The sequence below is a fragment of the Colias croceus genome, chromosome 30 (assembly GCF_905220415.1).
Source record: "Colias croceus chromosome 30, ilColCroc2.1".
Classification (NCBI taxonomy): domain Eukaryota; kingdom Metazoa; phylum Arthropoda; class Insecta; order Lepidoptera; family Pieridae; genus Colias; species Colias croceus.
In genome coordinates, this window is record NC_059566.1 from 4251732 (window position 1) to 4271974 (window position 20243).

General features: G+C 33.5%; 2 protein-coding genes across 3 annotated transcripts; one reads left to right on the plus strand and one right to left on the minus strand.

The window, feature by feature from the left end:
- Window positions 1-1427: 1427 nt before the first annotated feature.
- LOC123704731 lies at window positions 1428-14183 on the minus strand. Of its 2 annotated transcripts, none has more exons than XM_045653179.1 (11): window positions 14062-14183; window positions 13482-13667; window positions 12926-13003; window positions 12549-12596; window positions 12171-12260; window positions 11373-11446; window positions 10460-10661; window positions 9300-9458; window positions 3024-3170; window positions 2253-2402; window positions 1428-1558 (listed from the first exon to the last, which is right to left on the minus strand). In XM_045653179.1, the coding sequence occupies exons 1-11, from the start codon at window positions 14090-14092 to the stop codon at window positions 1527-1529; spliced, it is 1197 nt and encodes a 398-aa protein (XP_045509135.1). In that variant the 5' UTR covers window positions 14093-14183; the 3' UTR covers window positions 1428-1526. The 2 variants fall into 2 exon arrangements, with proteins under 2 accessions (XP_045509135.1, XP_045509134.1); XM_045653178.1 differs by having other exon boundaries at window positions 12165-12260.
- A 356-nt stretch (window positions 14184-14539) lies between these two features.
- On the plus strand, window positions 14540-20051 carry LOC123704605 (exopolyphosphatase PRUNE1). Its single transcript, XM_045653002.1, has 7 exons — window positions 14540-14781; window positions 16023-16300; window positions 16725-17017; window positions 17213-17333; window positions 18332-18461; window positions 19241-19390; window positions 19860-20051. Exons 1-7 carry the CDS (start codon window positions 14746-14748, stop codon window positions 20013-20015), a joined length of 1164 nt encoding a protein of 387 aa, XP_045508958.1. The 5' UTR covers window positions 14540-14745; the 3' UTR covers window positions 20016-20051.
- Window positions 20052-20243: the final 192 nt, after the last annotated feature.

Genomic DNA, 20243 nt, shown 5'->3' on the forward strand with positions numbered 1-20243 from the left:
TTACATTTTTTTATGCGTTTATTTTACATTTTATAGAATTGTAATAAAGTGCCTAGCAGCTGATGGTGGACATTTTTCATAAACGAAGGCAGTTAAAGTAAGAAAACATGTGTCGGCTCACGGTTGCACAGGGACAGCTGTTTAAATCTATACAAATATTATAAAGAGGAAAGGTTTGATTTTTTGTTTGTTTGTTTGTATGAATTGAATAGGCTCCGAAACTACTTGGCAGATTTGAAAAATTCTTTCACCATTCGAAAGCTACATTATCCACGAGTAACATAGGCTAGGTTTTATCCCTGAAATCCCACGGGAACGGGAACTATGCGGGTTTTTCTTTGAAAACGCGGGCGAAGCCGCGGGCGGATAGCTAGTGACAGATAAAGATAAATTACCGAATAATTATTTTAATATAAAATCATCACAACCAGATAAGTACTGATTATTATTTATGTGTTAAATAAAGAAAATCCGATCAGAAATTAAAATTGATTCAATTTACAAGATTTTATCTGTAAATTATTATTTCTAAAATATTTTATAGGATTTCATGTTTAAAATATGCGTATATTATTTAAAAAATCTATAACAATGATATTATGTACATACTGTGTAAGTGCTTGTCTTTATTTCCCCTTAGATGCGATAATTTTCATTGCAAGAAAATGGCAGCACTGATCGTTCGATGTTTGACGTCCAATGACGTCATATGATTGACAAAATTTGTACCTACGTAAAAATTGTCTATGAATTGTAAATCCCCGAATTTCAAAAAATAAAAATTCTTACATTCCATTCATGTTTTTCGCCTACATAGTTCTATAATTATTAATTGTTCCCGCTTCACCCGTTTGACAGGCAATGGACAGGCAATGTTTTTTATAAAAAGATATTTAACAATGCTTTGGAAAATCTACAAATGACTTTTGTTCATTCCAATAAATTAAATTTATACTAATTTCTAATTATACATAATATATTAGACTGTCTATTTGAGTTTTAGTTTTCGATTTTCGTTTTTACAGCTAGTCAAAGCACTGATTTCGATGAGATTATGTATGAAAAGAATTTTAATGAAAAAGGGAAATAAAATGTACATGTGGATTTGCCTGTTGTTTTTATAATACCTATCCTTTCTTATAAGAAGCATAAATAATTAAGTGGTGAGTGAAGTCCCATGTCCCCAAGTGGGGTAAGGGGCAGATGCATTATGCATACATCTGTTTCACTGATCGATTCTCTTTAGGGACAAGAAGGTGATCAGCCTTCTGTGTCCTGCCAGACCGAGACATTTTTTTTTCTTCGTCTCCACCGGGAATCGAACCCAGCACACCTCGGTTCTACGCTCACGCGTCAACCACTGTACCAAGGATGCGGTCGGAATTAATTGGTAGTTCAAATTGTGGTTAAAATAATTAAGTTAATCATAATAGGTAAGTCTTTAATTTCTGAAACATTTAGGAAACAACAAAGAAAATTTCCATTAAATTTATTTTTGGTAAAAATAACATTGTAATTCCTTGAAATTAAACATCATCAAAAGTGCACTTTGGATCACCTGCAACAAAAAGCATAAAAAATTATCTTATTTAAATTATCTAATATATCTATATATAAGTAATATATAAAACTTTATATCAAACAACATACAAATCTATACTATAATCTATACTAATATTATAGAGCTGAAGAGTTTGTTTGTTTGAACGCGCTAATCTCGGGAACTACTGGTCCGATGAAAAATGAAAAATTCTTTCGGTGTAAGATAGCTCATTTATCGAGGAAGGCTATAGGCTATATATCATCATGCTAAGACCAACAGGAGCGGAGCAATGCGGGTGAAACCGCGGGGTACAGCTAGTGTTTTATAACAATCTTTTTGTAAATTTTATAATCGTATTGTGTTATAGTATGGTGTTGATTTTTCTGTGTGGTGTTGTGAGTTGTGTAGCTTTGAATTAGGTATTTGAAGTGAAACTTTAGGCGCGTTTGTGGAAAATTTCAACATCGCGTCATGGAAATACCGTCACGCCATGGTGTAAAGCGACGATTTTGGTTTCTTGCCAAAGAAATTTCATTTCTGACACATGTGCTCGGCACACATGCTCGCGTTGAGAGCAAAATTTCAAGGTTGCGTCATGACAATACCGTCACGTCATGGAGGCGACGATTTTGGTATCTTTGAATCTTGCCAAAGTCACTTCTGACACGTGTGCTCGGTACACACGCTGTTTTTATTATTATTCTCTAACCTTTCTTCAATAAACCCTTCGCCCTGCATACAATGAATTGTAACACGGGATCCCGGTCCCCGGGTTCCGAGATTCGACCTTCTGGGTCCGGCATGTCGGTGAGAAAGGGTGCGGATTGGACACATGGTTTCCGGGATACTAGGGTCAATTCTAGAAAAGAAGTACACATTTTGAATTTCATATAAAGTAGGTACGTATTTTAAAAGACACACTTGAAGTATGTATATGTATGTTAATTCTAATATACAAAAATTGCGTAGTCTCCTGTGATTATACATTACTAGCTTACCGCCTGCGGCTTCGCCCGCTTTGTCTAAAACCTAATAAATTATATACTAAAACCTTCCTCTTGAATCACTCTATCTATTAAAAAAACCGCATCAAAATCTGTTGCGTAGTTTTAAAGATTTAAGCATACAAAGGGACATAGGGACAGAGAAAGCGAATTTGTTTGTATGTAGTGATGATACTCTTGGCTCCTCTGTGATAACATATTTTTAAAGTGCAACTTTACATAGAAAAGGTTCTAAACGATAATATTTTTAGAAACAATGCATAAAAATATATTAACACAATCTTACATTTTACACACACAAACACACACATTATTTACTTTTGTATTTATACTCTTTAGTTTATGGTTATAGTCGAATTTCAACAGTCTACCGCCTCTAATAAAATTAATTAATGATTGCTTGATTTTTTTTCACTTTTCATCGCATTCATTAATGAATGGACAAAGAAATACAAACATAAGGTTATAGGACTTACTTTCATCACTATGTTTGCATGCGAATACCCTCAAATGGCATACGCTCATAAAAGTACGGTATACACCATGGTTACACCGCGCACATAGCATTATGTCTCTAGACGGACAGATGGTAGGACAGTCTTTGTTATATTCGTCCATGTCAACTGAAAATTTATTTATTTTTCTAATTTCTTTATTGCTCTAAATATGAATTAATCCAATTAAAAATTATTAAAACAAATGGCGGTGTTATCGCTATACAGGGTGTAATCGTTAAGTGTGCACAGGCGATTATTCCGTAACTAATACAGATATCAAAAAACTTTAAACTGATATCGAAAGTACTTAACAATGAGTAAAATGGCCGTAAAAATTTTTAAAAATAAAACGAGAAATATCTAAAAGTACTTTCGATATCAGTTTAAAGTTTTTTGATATTACATTAACAATAACGTTGATAAACCATCTATTGTGTGGAAATATCTAAGAAAAATAGCGATAACTGGTAATGCAACTAGAAGATACACCATACCACAGCATCTGAATAATGCAAATAAAATTCAAGATTCTTTCATCACAATAGATGGCTATAGTTCAGCGGACAGGAACTTGATTAATTACTATAATAGTGAATGTTGTAGCAACCGTGAAAAAGCAAGGAACCTAACTGGTATACCTAAAGTTGGAAATTTTGAAAAAACTTCATTTTGGCGGCAAGAGATGAAACATGTGCCAATCGATAGTACATCAAAATACAAATAGGAAATACTCTTTGGTAAAATGTCGTAATTGATACGGTTTCGGAATAAATAAGGGTTAAAAAAAAATATTTTTTTTTTCAGTTTTTTGAATTATTTGTTACTTCTTACACTTAAAGGTTAAAACAAAGCATATAAAACTTCTAATTTGTAAAAAAAGGGTTTTAAAATGTTGCATTACTATCTAAACCAAAGTAATAAACCAACTTTGGGCTAGGGGTAGGGATACGCACGTGCGGTGCGTCACTTATTACAAATTAGAAGTTGTATATGCTTTGTCTTAACGTTTAAGTGTAAGAAGTAACAAATAATTCAAAAAACTAAAAAGAAAAATTTTTTTTTAAACTCTTATTTATTCCGAAACCGTATCAATTACGACATTTTACCAAAGAGTATTTCCTATTTGTATTTTGATGTACTATCGATTGGCACATGTTTCATCTCTTGCCGCCAAAATGACTTTTTTTTTATCGCAAATTGGTAGGTATACCAGGCTTCATACTAAAATGTCCCATGCTCTTTAATATACAGCCATGTGAAATTGATGATGTTCGCAAAATAATCAACGGGATATCCACAAACGCTGCTGGACACGATACGTTGACAATTGAAATGATACGAATGACCTTATCAGTTACACTGCCCGTTATCACTTCAATGATTAACCTGTCTATTTCTGAGGGTATTTTCCCGGACTGCTGGAAAATTGCAAGAATTACACCATTACCTAAAAAAGATATTGTCAACGATTTCAAAGACCTACGAGCAATTAGTATTTTACCTGTAATAGCAAAAATAATAGAGCGTATAGTGTGTAATCAGCTTACAAAGTTCATTGAAAAGGAAAATATCCTACCTCTTGTTCAGTCAGGTTTCCGAAAAGGACATGGAACGGCAACAGCTTTAGCACAAGTCACAGATGATATAATATCCAACAGTGACGAAGGCAATGGCAGTCTCTTGGTTCTTTTAGACTTCACAAGAGCATTCGATTGCATAGACGTGGAGATGATGGTGGCAAAGCTCAAATACTATGGGGTCAGTACGAATGCATGTAAATGGTTTCAGTCCTATTTAATGTATAGAAAACTGTACGTTATTATACAAAATGGCGACAACTCCGAGAGATCGGTCGATAGAACACTGTCCCGTGGATGTCCTCAAGGTTCTATACTAAGTCCTCTTTTATTCTCTATATACACAGCAGATTTGGTTAAACAAATAAAAAATGGGAAGGTTCATTTATACGCTGATGATACTCAAATTTATTATCCTATAAACACGAAAGATCCGAAATGTTTAGAATTGCAAGTAAATAACGACCTGGAAGTAGTTAATGTGTGGGCCAAAAGAAATGCGTTATTGCTTAATCTCAGTAAGACGAAATTAATGATATTGGGCACTAATATGGCGTATCATTAAATCTGCTAATTAACGCTACATCCCAGAGACAAAATTTAAGGGTTCATTATTTAATGACAACTTTAAGTATCCATAGGGCGGAGTAACGTCAAATCATTCTATCGAATGCTTATCGATAAACGGTGAGTGTAGCCACACTTGAAAAACTGTTATTAGTAAATAGCAAAAAACTTTATTTAAACACATTGAAAGCATCTATATAGTACCTACGGGAGCTAGCAACGTTTAAAAAAAAGTCATTTTAGTATAGTTGGGTTTTTGATATACTGTTTCTCTTGCTATTTCGGTTAGAGTCCGGGCTGTCTGGCTGGCCGCAGTGGTTGCGTTTATTAGTGCGCATCTTATCTGCACAGGAAAATATCCTTAATTTAAAGTCATTTTTTAACGCGTAATTTTTAATCTTTTGCCTTTAGATAGATCCATCAGACATAATTTTTTTATTGCAAGACGTTTTTTTCGTTGTAAAATAGGTGCCATACGCAATTTTTATTTCAAAATAACTAAAATGTCATCGAAATAAGTGAAATTACATCAACATGAGTCCGCTTAAAAGGTAAGTAATAACTTTATTATTTATATTATATTATCCTTTTTTAATACTTATATTGAATAATTAGTAAACTAATATTTTTAATAGATGGTTTCATATTTATTACACTTTTGGGTATAAATATGAATTTGATGATATTTGTATTTTCTAGTGTTTGATTTTACGCGAGTATTATACATTTTGAAATTAAAGACTTGGGAAAATAATACAATGAATAAATCGCGTTTAAAATCCGTTAAAAAGTCTTTAATTTCTTGATGATATTTGGTTTTTATCAAGTTTACATTAACGTCCTATTTGAGGTTCGTTGGGACAAAAGGAGGCGATATGGTAGATTGTTGCAAAAAAACTGTAAATAGTAAAATGAATATTATATATAGTATAAGTAACCCAGTGATTACTTATCCTTCACTGGGACTCATGTTGATGTAATTTCACTTATTTCGATGATATTTTAATTATTTTGAAATAAAAATTGCGTCTGGCACCTATTTAACAACGAAAAAAACGCCTTGCAATAAAAAATGTATGTCTAATGGATCTATCTAAAGGCAAACGATTAAAAATTACGCGTTAAAAAATGACTTTAAATTAAGGATATTTTCCTGTGCAGATAAGATGCGCACTATTTAAACGCAACCACTGGGGCCAGCCAGACAGCCCGGACTGTAGCCGAAATAGCAAGAGGAACAGCATATCAAAGAACCAACTATACTAAAATGCTCACTTGTCAACGTTGCTACCTCCTAGAATAATATAAATGACATAAATTAAAATAAGTTCTTTTACCGGTCGTTTTTAGTGAATGACAAAGCAAAACATCTATTTTCATATAAATAATACAAAGCAACCGGACCTTTTTTTTCTGGTATCACTCATTGCTAACTGTCAATGTTTTCAAGTTTATTTGCGGTTAATGGTTAAAGAAACTTTGCTTGGATTGTGTTGTTGTGTTTCACCCGACAAGAAGTTTTTCGCGCTATAAAGTTTAATTACAGCTTTATCATAATATATATAAGCAGTAATACGACACAAACATCGGTTCATATATGTTTCTTTTTAGGAGTCTCAAACAAAAACACCACGCAGTAGAGTAGCAAATTTCACCGCCGATGAAAAAGCTTTATTGGCACAATTAAATAAATAATAAATAAATATTATAGGACATTATTACACAAATCGACCTAGTCCCACAGTAAGCTCAATTAAGGCTTGTGTTGTGGGTACTAGGCGACGATAAATATAATATTTAATAAATACTTATATAGATAATAACACCCAGACCCAAGAACAAATAATTGAGTTCATCACACAAATATTTGCCCTGACCGGGGATCGAACCCGGGATCGTCGGCTCAGTAGGCAGTTACTTTACCACTGCGCCAACCGCGTCGTCAAATTGGTTAAAAAAAGACCAATTGTGGAATCAAAAATAACCGATGGCAAGTCGGTCGCCAAGAAGAAAGCGGCATGGGAGTTAATTACGCAGGAGTTTAATTGTAATGCGAATGTACACAAATACCGCCTCGGCCCGACTTCTCTATACCTTCTGGCATAGTCCACAAAGTCAATAAAGTCTATGAGATCAGACATCTTTACCAATCTTTAATATTGAAAAAACTTTTAATTAATGCTAAATGTGATTTTTGTACCTATTAAAAATAAACTTAAAACCTCAAGTCCGCAAACGCAAATGTCAAAATCAACCATTAAAAAGTTAAGTAAAGGTTTTGCTGTACTTAACTTTAATTGTCATTAAGGGACGGTAATGAACCGTTAACTGTCTCTGAGAGCGAACTTTTTTAAATCTGTACTAAGGAACGACTTATGTAACCATTAAACGTCTCTGAGTGTGGCAGTAAAACCCAATGCCAAAAAATAAAAAAACAAGATTTAAAAATTGGGTTAGGCAATACACAAATAGCTCGGGTGGATTCAGCTAGAAATCTAGGTGTTTTGATGGATGAAGAACTCCGATATGAGGATCACATTAATTTATTGGTGAGGAATGCTTTTTATAAACTCAAAGTTTTTTACCAATTTCGAGAGCATCTTACGGAGAAAGCCAGGGTAACACTTACAGAATCACTGGTGCTATCAGCCTTCAACTATTGTGATACGGTGTACGGGCCGCGACTCTACGGTAAAACCGAGCGCGCCATCCAACGCGTTCAAAATGCTTGTGCCCGCTTCTGTTTTGGTATACCGAGACGCGAACATATTACACCATACCTCAATAAAAAGGGCATTTTAAAGATGAAGGGAAGACGAGAGCTTCATCTAGCGGGCCTAGTATTTAAGATTATTAGAACTGGCAAGCCTGTTTACCTGTATGAGAAACTGTCGTGGGCTAAAGATTCGCATGGACTAAATACACGAAGTAAAACAGATAATAAACTGACCATTCCAAAACACCAATCTTCAGGTTTCAGAGGAGGGTTTAAGTTTTCTGCCACTAAAATCTGGAATGATCTCCCTCCCCCACTAAGATTAGATATGGCATATATAACTTTTAAAAAAAAACTGAAGATCTTTTTAATAAAAAAACAGATTAGTGGTGATAATTAAAAACTCAACCTCTTAGCGTTGAATATGTATTAAGTATATGTGAACGTAACATAGTAGTGAACTGTCGATTCCTTTTTGTTGTATTGTTTTTTCCGTTGTTTCAATTTTGGTTGTTATTTTTTAAGAGTTACTTAGTCTAGTATAGATATAATATATATAAAGTATATAGTAGATAATTACGTAGGCAGATTGTTGACGGCGAACCTCAACTCAAGGCCAGACTGAAAATCAGCGCTGTAGTACTCTAGAGTCAACAGCATAGCTGAGTCTGGGCCTTTTGCCACAAAAATATATTCTTTTTTTTATTTTTATTTTTTCTTTTCAATTTTGTTATTAGGTTAAGTAGATTTAAGTTTCTTTGTATGCAAATTATTGTGGCAATAAATACATTCATTTCATTTCATTTCATTCATTTCATTTCATTTCATTTCATTTCATATATGTAATAGTTACGGAATAATCGCTTGTGCACACTTAACGATTACACCCTGTTATAATATTGTATATCGATTTTCTCCAGGCAACCAAACGTACGGAGAGAAATTACAAATTAAATACAAGACTAACGTATTACAAATAAACTAGCTGTTCCCGCGACTTCGTCCACGTGTAACCTTAGCTACATTTTAATACATTAGCTACCAGCCTTTAAAGTTTCACCAAAATAAGGCCAACAAACATACAGACGGAACAGTAATTTCTTTCTTTCTTTCTTTCTTAATTTATAGTGGAGTGAAACTTCTGTAGGCGCGTTGTATAATAACGTAAGGCGATGATTTTGCTACCTTTGAATATTGCCAAAGAAGTTTCACTTCTGACACGTGTGCGATATACGATTTTTTTTTTGTTGAAATTGTTATTTTGAGTAACTACATCTACCTGAATAACACTTATTTAGTAAAAAGTGGTTATTTCAATTTTACAAACAGTCCAATTTTATCTAAATAAGTGATATTCAGGGTACAGTGTAATGTCTTACAACTGAACAGACATACCATTTGTTTCTTTAATTTTGTCATAATCATCCGGTACGTCTTTCACGATTTTGTCATTATGACCCAACTTAGTTTCTTCAGAAGAGTATCTATGGTCTTCGTATCTCTCTTTTGATTTACTTGACTGTATCTCTTGTTTCTCTTCTTTTGTTTTTTCAACTTATATATTGTAGAAATTAAGAAACAATAAAAATTTCACTTTACATACCATAATAAATAATACAAGTGATAACTGCGTTAAAAACAACCGACTTCAAACTTGCACTTGCAAAAATGCCCATAAAATAAAAACTACTGGGCCTATCCGAATAAAATTTTTATGAGACCAATTCGACACCATCCCGCATCGAACAAAAAAAGAATCACGTAAATCGGTTCAGAAACCTCGGAGTAATCGGTGTACATACATAAAAAAAAAACATACCGGCCGAATTGATAACCTCCTCCTTTTTTTGAAGTCGGTTAGAAAATTTAACTTTTCCACCAATAATGTGCGATGATGTGTAGCGAGGAATGTGTTTGTAAATAACCAATAGTATCGTTTCAAACTTCAAACCAAATGAAGCGATATGATTGGTTATTTACAAACACATTCCTCGCTACGCATCCTCGCCAATCTCTGGTCGAAAATCTAAGATCAAAAGTTGTAACGACACTTTTTGCTATACATGTAGTCTCTGTCTCTTATTTATAGAAAGCAAGCCAGTAATTTTAGTTTATAATCGATACTAATATTATAAAGCTGAAGAGTTTGTTTTTTTGTTTGAACGCGCTAATCTCGGGAACTACTGGGGCCTTAGACAAAGTAACAATTTCAAAACGATAACGAAGTTAGAAATCGCAAAAATGTATGGGATTGACATACGCCGCGTTAGATCACGTGGTCTATCTATTGACATACGCCGCGTTAGATCACGTGGTCTATCTATTGACATACGCCGCGTTAGATCACGTGGTCTATCTATTGACATACGCCGCGTTAGATCACGTGGTCTATCTAATGTCAATCCCATACATTTTTGCGATTTCTAACTTCGTTATCGTTTTGTAATTGTTACTTTGTCTAAGGCCCCTGGTCCGATTTGAAAAATTCTTTCGGTGTTAGTATGCCTTATATAAGTGTTCAATACACATATTAAAGTTAAATTAAAATATCTCACCATTATCAGCCATTTCATCTGATTTCTTTGGCTTTTCAGTTTTCTCAACGCTATTTGATTCTAATTCTACCATCGCGTTTTTGCTATCATTTGGCTGATCTAATTCATCTTGTTTGTTTTCGTGTGTGTTCGTAACTGTTTCGTCAGATGCGTTAGTTTTATCACCTTCTTTTTCTATATTATCATTTTCCAGATTTTGTTCCTAAAAAGCAATTCTTTTTCATCTATATTATGTATATTAATAATAAAAGAGTTTATTTGTTTCTACTTTATTAGTCTGTATGCGCTAATCTCAGGAACTACTGGATTGATTTAAAAAATTCTTCGACCTTTGAAGATGCAGGTAAGCCGGGACGGATCGCTAAAGCATCAAGGACTAGAGATTCTAATAACGGAAATATGTAAGAAAAGATAAAATTTCATTTAATTTCTTTCTTTTTATCGAAATAAGAAGACTCCGCTGACTGCTTCTATTTCTCGAAGTGAGTTGTTGCCTGTCTTTGATATGGACTATCCCTTTCAAAAAAATGCGGATAAGTACTTTTTAGCTTAGTTAGAACTAGCTTTCCGCCCGCGGCTTCGCCCGCTTTGTCTCAAACCTAATAAATGATATACTAAAACCTACCTCTTGAATCACTCTATCTATTAAAAACAACCGCATCAAAATCCGCATCGAAAGATTTAAGCATACAAAGGGACATAGGGACAGAGAAAGCGACTTTGTTTTATACTATGTAGTGATTTAGATAGAAATCAAATCTAGCCCAGTCACCCAGTAAAGATGTTTTCTAATGTTTTACCCGGTAAAAAGTTTAATCGGTTAAGAAGTTTTTTTTATATAAATCCTAACAGATATATTTTAATTTATTTTTACGACTAAATGTAAAAATATTATTATTTTTATCGTATTTACAGTTGGATCATTGTGTCCGATATTCACAACCTCGTGGCTAGCAACGTCATGTTTCATGGTCAATTTCTGATTCACTGAAACAAAAAAACAGTTTCTTTATCTTGAATTTGATTTAGTTATTTTAAAGAATAGTAAAAATTCGAACACGAGGCGGAATTCGAACCCGCGTCTTTGACCACTCGTTTCTTATTTCTTGTTTGTCTATGGTTTCAATTTAAACCACATTTAAACAGTTACCGTTAGGAATTATCTATACTAATATTATAAAGCTGAAGAGTTCGTTTGTATGTTTGTTTGTTTGTTTGTTTGAACGCGCTAATCTCAAGAACTAGGTACTGGTCCGATTTGAAAAATTCTTTCGATGTTGGATAGCACATTTAACGAGAAAGGCTATAGGCTATATATCATCAGAAGCGGAGCCACGCGAGTGAAACCGCGGAGCGCAGCTAGTCTCAAATATTTCCAAACGGTTACTAACTTATGTCGTAGGTAACTAAAATTATTGAATTACAAGTCATAATTATTATCATATTTTAATCCTAAATGAACCACAAATGAACCGACGTAATAAAGATATTTATTAATACAATACCGCCCGCGACTTCGCCCGCTTTGTCTAAAACCTAATAAATTATATACTAAAACCTTCCTCTTGAATCACTCTATCTATTAAAAAAAAACCGCATCAAAATCCGTTGCGTAGTTTGAAAGATTTAAGCATACAAAGGGACATAGGGACAGAGAAAGCGACTTTGTTTTATACTATGACGTAGGAAGTGATTCATTCATTACCTCTACCTTCAGTAGGCGTATCTTCATCAGACGAGGAAACTCTATCACCATAATGATAATCAGCTCTGCCAGCTATCTTATGTGCCTTATGCGTACCTGAGATAATTAAGAGGAACTACAGTTTGCTGACTCTTCTCTGTAGAAACTTTGCTTACTGCTTTGGCTGCATTGACGTAAATAATCATTTTATATGGAAATTTATTGTTTGTACTCTGTTTGTGTTGAGCCACAACATTATTTTCTAACTCGAAGTAGGTAAATTAAATTTGCATAATCGCGGATGAATTCTACACACCACCCGCGACCTCGTCACTAAAAACGGTTCGATGGAACACAGTGAAGTTTAGTTTTCTTCACTAAAAATAAATAATTGTTTTTTCTTACTCTGTATAAATTTCATTGTTGTAACTTGTCGTTTAGCACGTTTTCTAACTGGAAAACAATACAAAATGTTATTATTTTTATACAGCCAGTTTCATGAAATTATTTTTGATTAGAATATTAAATTAAAAATGTACGGAAATGGCGCCAAAATTTGGATCTAAAACTATTCCAATGCTTCTCTTTGCCTTTTACCCGCTTTGTGATCACAGAGTAAGTAAATAATTCGGTTCCGATGAAACCACAGAGTGTAAAACTACTGTGAAAATCGCATCATCAAATGGGAACCCCGTAAATTAAATTCACGAGAGAATTCACGAGAATTTTATGTACATACAAAAAGAGCTAAAGAAAAGTGATATTTATAGAGATTAACTTACATTTTGACTTTGTAATATTGTTTGAATGTTCAATGGAATGGTCACAGTTTCTCATTGGCACAATCGAAGCTTTTAAATCTAAAATGCACATTACACTCTGTTAGAAATTATAACTACTCTTTTCGTTATTCATATAGCTTTATAAATGACTATTCTAACCCGATATCTTAAATAATATTATAAAATATGCGAAACTGACTCTGCCCGTTCCCGCATGAACCCATTGAATAAAATTTGGTACAGAGACAGTTGCGAGATCAGAGAAAGGACAAAGGATAGTTTTTATTCCGGAAATCCCACGGGAACAGGAATGAGGGCTTTCTTTTGAGTATGCAGGCGAAGCTGTGGGCGGAAAGTTATTAAATAATCTCAATTCTAACCAGTTTCTGATATAAATACATATGCGGGTCGATGCGTGTACTACTATTAGAATCTTTAATTTACGTAAAACATAAATAAATAATCTTATAGGTGACATTGTGGTTAAGCACTTTGCTATTTACAATAAAAAAGAAATAAAAAAATAGTAGTAGCAGTAAAAAAATTAAAAAAATACCTGCATGACACTTTATATATCCAACTTCACACTCATTAAATGCAATAACATGATACGTTTTTGTTTTATTCGCTTTTTTATAATAAACTTTTACACACACTGGATCTTCTTTTAGCGGACATTTAATTTTTTTACAATCTAAACCATTATTAAAATGTATTTGTGTTGCTAGAATTAGGGGTAACGCTGAAATTTCAAACTAATTTGAAGTCGAAAATAATAAAATTGAAATAAGTACATCTATGTATTTTAAGTACAAATTATTGAATTAAATATTTAATGAAAAAAAGACGTGTGGCACTCGGGGACTGCCGCGGTAAAGCTATTGCATAGCATGCCTTCAAGCCACACCTCCGAGCCCGTCGGAGTGGGGAGCGTGAGGTTTTTTCGTTACGGAATTTCTCGATTCGGTCTCAAGGCCCGCGATAGAAGCTATGCAATAGCTTAATAATTTTTCAAATCGCACCCGTTTTTCCTAAGATTAGTGCGTTCAAGCAAGCAAATTAACAAACTATTCAGCATTCTAAATTATTCTATTATTAGTATAAATGAAGATTACGTTAGTTAAAGAAAACCATACCTATTACAATATAATATGCTAAACGAAACATGACTCCATAGGACTGAATCAATAGGTACTACTTTGATATCACAGCAGTCGTAAAAGTTTTATTACATGCATGGTTAAAGCGCGGTACATAAATAATTATTTTATTTTTGTTGATTTTAAAGGAGAATAACTAGAAATAAAATTTAAATTTAAATAATTGTTTTGATTTAGTGCAATTTTATATAAAATTAAGTTTTCGTGGATCGTTCACGAGCCAAGAGCCGAAACTATCTAGTACTCTTACTAGTACTTATCTAATACCGCAAATCTCAACCATATATAACAAACTATATTTTTATGTATGTACCACACAGTACCCTACACAATATTCATTTTATAATAGGTAAATCCCCTTTAATAATATAAAGCGATAAAGCGCTTGCACTTCATTCTACGCATTACGCAGCCATCACAACAGCCATCAATTTACGTGACACGGTGACAGTGACATTTTTGACAAGAGACAGTCCTCCAGGCGCCAGCTGTTTTATGCCAAATGTCAAAATGTAAAAGTTTGTTTACACCTGCGGTTTACACTTACAAAAGTGGTGCAAAAGAATTATAATTGGATTCCACTATATTAATTAAATTAGAAAGAATTATGTGAGATTCGATTAATGATAGTGAGAATTATTCAAACCTACATTTGCCGACATGGACGACTACCTAACCAATACGTTAAATTTGCTGGTAAGTTTTTTTAAATATATTTCTGTTAAATTCTAATTGTGTCTTTCTTTTAATCCTTTAAATATGCCGATATATTAAAATAATAAATCCCGCATAGTCCCCGTTGCCATGGGATATCTTATCTTGTATTTTACAAGCCTCGATTTGTGATAGTACCTACTATAGGTAATGCATGAAACAATTGTCTTCTTTTTGAAGTGAAAACTTCTTTAGCGGCGTTGGGTATAAAATCTTAAACTCGCGTCAGGACACGTGGCCTGATCGAAAAAGCGTAAGACGGATTTTTTTTTAGCCCTTATATTCCATGCGTAAGACGGATACCATTCCAAAATATCAAACATGCTGTACGTTAATAATCAAGTTTTCACTTCTGCCGGCACTCCCGGAGTGCAACCCGTCTTTTTTTTTCTTTTAAATTTTTGCATGACTGCACCCATCTAAATTATCATGCGTGCAAGTCATACTTGCAAGATATAAAATACTAGCTGTGCCCGCAGTTTTATCCAGATTGCTCTTCTCCTGTTGGTCTTAGCATGATGATATAACATAGCCTAAAGCCTTCCTTGATAAATGGGTTATCTAACACCGAAAGATTTTTTTCAATTCCGACCAGAAGTTCCTGAGATTAGCGCATTCAAAGAAACAAACAATCTCTTTGTAACTATAGATTTAAAATTTAAAAGATATAAAGGATCATCAATCAGCTATCAGCATGTTATAGTTAGCATGTCATTCATTTCAATCAGATCTAAATTCTTAATGATCATTCATGCATGACAATACACAATGTCATGTTGAATTGCTATGTTCCTATCTGTCTAAACATGATGATATATAGCCTATAGCCTTCCTCGATAAATGGGCTATCTAACAGTGAAATCACTGGGTGGCTGAGTAGTCAAAGGCGTTGCTCTGGTATGGAGGATGACAAGGGTGTGGTTTCGAATCCTGCCGTGTGATCGAATTTTTTCTATTCTTTAAAAATTTATATTTTTAAAAATACATTTGTTTGCCATTAAACTCAAATATCAATGTCATTGAAATAACAGTCTAGGTACCACATTAGCTGAGCTATAACATTATATCCTTTTCCTAATTTACGAAGTAATTCTCATGATCCTTGACCTAAGGTTGCCTGGAAGAGATCGCTGTATTAGCGATAAGGCCGCCTTTTTGTACGTACTATTGCATGTTATTTTGTTACTGGTGCAAATAAAGCATTCATTCATTGTAATTTTCAGAAATCCAAAAACTACGTAAACCTAACGATAGTGCTCGGAAATGAGAGTTGCGACCTAGATTCGGCTGTCAGCGCGTTAGTTTACGCGAGTTTTTTACACTGGCAGCATCAGAACATGAAATGTAGAGTGTGCACTAGGACCAAACGAGATGACAGTTCGTATAAGGACGATATATTTGTTGCCATGTTCGATGTGGACCGGAAAGACTATGCGCTAAAAACGGAGGTGGCGTTTTGTTTAAAAGAACATGGTGTTAATGAGAAGCTGCTGCTGTTTCGGTAAGTTTAAAATAGATTGAATAGTGAAGAAAAAGAAATAGTTGATCGTCAAATGAACTGTATTATTTTATAACTTTTTCAATAAATATTTTTTCTATTTTCTATTTCTATTTATTTAATTGGGATAGGTAAAGCAGCTTTTAATGACATAGGCCACTTATACATAAGACGATTTAAACTAATTTTGTATACGCTCCAAAATTGCAATACATTATTACCTACTTCATTATATAAGTATTCGAGTCGGTCAGTCAGGCCGTTATAAAAGGCCGTTACTGTTTTAAAATGCAATATTGTTGTTAATTATTTCTTTATTTGACATCGCCTTTCCCTTTAATATAATCCACCTTAATTTGAAATATTGTAATCAATACTAAAAAGTTATACAAAATTCGAAGTTTCGAGATTACATTTTTTTTTACAGCGATGACATTGACATAAAGTCGGTCGTGGCAGACGAAAAAACGAACATAGTCCTCGTCGACCATCACGTTCTATCGAGGAAGTTTGAATTTTTGGCGCCAAACGTGACAGAGATTATAGACCACCGGCCCATTGACAATAGTAATTGGCGGTATAGAGACGACGTTCGCTCGACCATAGAGACGGTCGGGTCTTGTTGCACGCTAATTGCACAGAGGATACGGGATTTGTGCGGACTTATGGGGAAGGAGGGGTTTTTTGAAGAATTTAGTGTGTGTACCGATATGCTGCATGGTAAGTGGGAAATTTAGAATCCTACGAAGCTTTATAAGGAAATTTATAAACTTGCAGATCTTGTTATCTTCCGGTGACATACATAGCATAAATATCAACATTACACAACTGAACACTAGATGGCGCTGAAATAAAAAACTAAATATTTTTTTTACGTGTTTTATAATTTATTAGCTAATTATATTTTATTTATAGGTGTTATAATATTAGATACAGTGAACTTTTCAAAAGATATAAAGAAGGCGACCCCACATGACGAGGAAATTGTTACGTTTTTGGAGGGTATTTTGAAACCGAAAGATTTTGAATTGGAAAGGTGAGATTAAGCGCTATTGATATAGAAATCTATACTAATACTAGCGCTTCGCCCTGGCTTTGCCCGTGGTACCTACATGTTTACGTTTTTTTTTTTCATAAAAACTATCCTATCTCTCAAGTTGGATCGAACTGCACATGGTGTGCGAATTTTATTATAATCGGTTAAGTGGTTTAGGAGTCCATTGAGGACAAACATTGTGACACGAGATTTATATATATATAAGATATATTATTGAGGATTTTCAAGGAAACCAATTTGTTTCTCTGTAAATTAAAAGAAACGACATTTAAAGTCCACATATAATAAATCCCCAATTATATCCCTTCTATCTTTCAGTTTTATTATAAATTGCGTTGCACACCAGCACACAATACTTTAATCCTTTCTCGCCATTTTTTCTTACCGCTACGTCAATCCGTGCCACAGATAACGTGAACGCACGAATCGCGGCAAATTTGAATATTGATGAAATGGCATTTCATTACATATATTAAGATTATAAAGCTGAAGAGTTTGTTTGTTTGAACGCGCTAATCTCAGGAAAATTCGATTTGAAAAATTCTTTCGGTGTTAGATAGCCCATTTATCGAGGAAGGCTATAGGCTATATATCATCACGCTAAGACCAACAGGAGTGGAGCACTGCGGGTAAAACCGCAGGGCACTGCTAGTTACTTATAAAGAATATGATGTATGTTTGTTTGTTTTTAATTCAATTGGATATACTATTAATATAATAGATTGGTTAGTTTTCAAGATATGCGAAGACATACTTAGAAAACGTAGATAGAATAATTTAATGAATTTAATTTTACAACTCTATTAAAACATCTCTATGTACATATAAGTATACGTACCTACGCCTAGATCGATTTTAATCGGATTTTCACTCAAAGATAGGCCAAATTATAACACAGCATATGTTTTTTTACGCTAAACAATGTTTTTATTAAGAAATAAGTATTAAAAAAAAACTAATGATAATTTATTTTTCAGAAAATTGAAGTTAGACTGTCTTGTAGCATCAAGGTGCGATGTTTCATCGCTAAATGCTGAGCAGTTACTGAGGAAAGATATGAAAATAGTCGGCGACGTTTTTGTACCGAGCTTTCCCATTCTTGTTGAGGTGAGATTTGATTTTTTATTTGAAATTTGATTTGATACTAGCTGTGCCTCGCGGTTTCGCCCGCGTTTCAGAACTAGAGCCTATAATATTTTTCACTTTTTAGATTTAACGACTTTTTGGATTTGAATCTGTGTTTTTAACAAGGTATTTTAAATAATATACGAAATGATAAATTGATTTCAAATTTCCGCATCTATATTATAAAAAATATTATAAAACTTAAGTTTATTTGTTTGCTTGAACGCGCTCATCTCAGGAACTACGGATCCGATTTAAAAAACGATTTCACTGTTAGATAGTCCATTTATCGAGGAAGGCTATATACTATATATCATGACCAACGGGGCGAAGTAATGCGTATTAATAGCTTAGTAATAAATATGGTTATTACTAAATTTCCGCCCGCCGCGATTTCATAGAAATACAAGCATAGTTCCCGTTCCTGTGGGATTTCCGGGATAGAATAGAATAGAATAGAATACAAAGACATTTATTCCCAAAAAGTGATACAGTACATTAAATATAATATATAAAAATAGCCTTTGTCTTATTCTGAATCTTCAGCTACCTATATATAAAATTTCATTGTAATCGGTTCAGTAGTATTTGCGTGAAAGAGTAGCAAACATCCATCCATCCTCACAAACTTTCGCATTTATAATATTAGTAGGATAGGATGGTATATTTAAAAAAATATAGTACAGGTAGTTATGTATTTAATTGAATTATAGTAGGATGTGTCTGAAATAAACATATATTATTAAAAATTAATTTTCTAGGAATTCCTAAAGAAGCCCAAAGCGCTGGAAGCAGTTAGCGAAGCCCTAGGGCTTAAAGGGTGTTCCTTAGCCGTATTACTTGGTATGGATCTAAAACAAGGGCTTAGAAGGGATGGCGCTTTATTTGGCGAAGAGAATAAAATAGAATCTGTAAGTATTTAACCGACTTTGTAAAGAGAGAGTTATGTTTTGAATGTGCTTTTTTATGTTGTAGATGTTGAATTATGCCCCGGTTGCCTGGAAGAGATCACCGCTAAGTGATAAGACCGCCTATTAAATTAAACAGTGCTTTTGTGTATAATTGACAATGTACTAACATTTGAACCTATATATTATTTTACTTAGGGCCGATTTTTCAATCCTTAGTTAAAACTTGTTCATCGAATATCGTATTAAACAAACATTTTAAAAATGTGTTACTTGCCCACTTTTTGACAGTTTTTTAGGTGAAATTGTATACCTATTATTGTGTAATACTTTATTGGACGGATCAATTTTAACAAAGGTTTGAAAAATCGGGCCTTATTATAACGTTCAAATTATTTACCCTTATAAAAATATCCTGTCGATAATTTGTATGTTTTTATCTACTAAAGTATACATATAAATTCTGTTACAGCTACTTAAATTACTCCAAGAATGGTCAAGTCCGTGCCTGCAGCTGTCGCCGGAAAAAATGAACGGCTGTCTTTATTTCAAGCAGTTGAATTTATCAGCTTCAAGGAAGCAATATATATCACCAATTAATGAATTCTTGAAGACTTATAAAGAATAATATATTAAAAACTAGTTTTTACCTGCGTCTTTACTCGTGTAAATAGGTTATATATACAGATACTTATTACTATGTCTTATTTGAATGAAGTTTTCTTTAAAAAACCTAGCCTATATGGTTCCTTTACCAGTGTTTAGCCTATTTCTATTCCAAATTTAATCGAATTTAATTTAGCAGTTTAGGCTTGAAAGGTAACAGAGAAACAGAGTTAGAGTGACTTTAATTAAT

Bases quoted from the DNA above. Each gene is read 5' to 3' on its own strand.
- LOC123704731 (XM_045653178.1), bottom strand. From the start codon at position 14,092: ATGTTTCGTTTAGCATATTATATTGTAATAG. The intron at 13,004-13,481 runs GTATTTTTTTAA...TGTGCATTTTAG, and splicing joins ATATATAAAGTGTCATGCAG to ATTTAAAAGCTTCGATTGTG. The intron at 2,403-3,023 runs GTAAGTCCTATA...CTTCTTTTCTAG, and splicing joins ATGCAAACATAGTGATGAAA to AATTGACCCTAGTATCCCGG.
- LOC123704605 (XM_045653002.1), top strand. From the start codon at position 14,746: ATGGACGACTACCTAACCAATACGTTAAATTTGCTG. The intron at 14,782-16,022 runs GTAAGTTTTTTT...TGTAATTTTCAG, and splicing joins CCAATACGTTAAATTTGCTG to AAATCCAAAAACTACGTAAA. The intron at 19,391-19,859 runs GTAAGTATTTAA...ATTCTGTTACAG, and splicing joins AAGAGAATAAAATAGAATCT to CTACTTAAATTACTCCAAGA.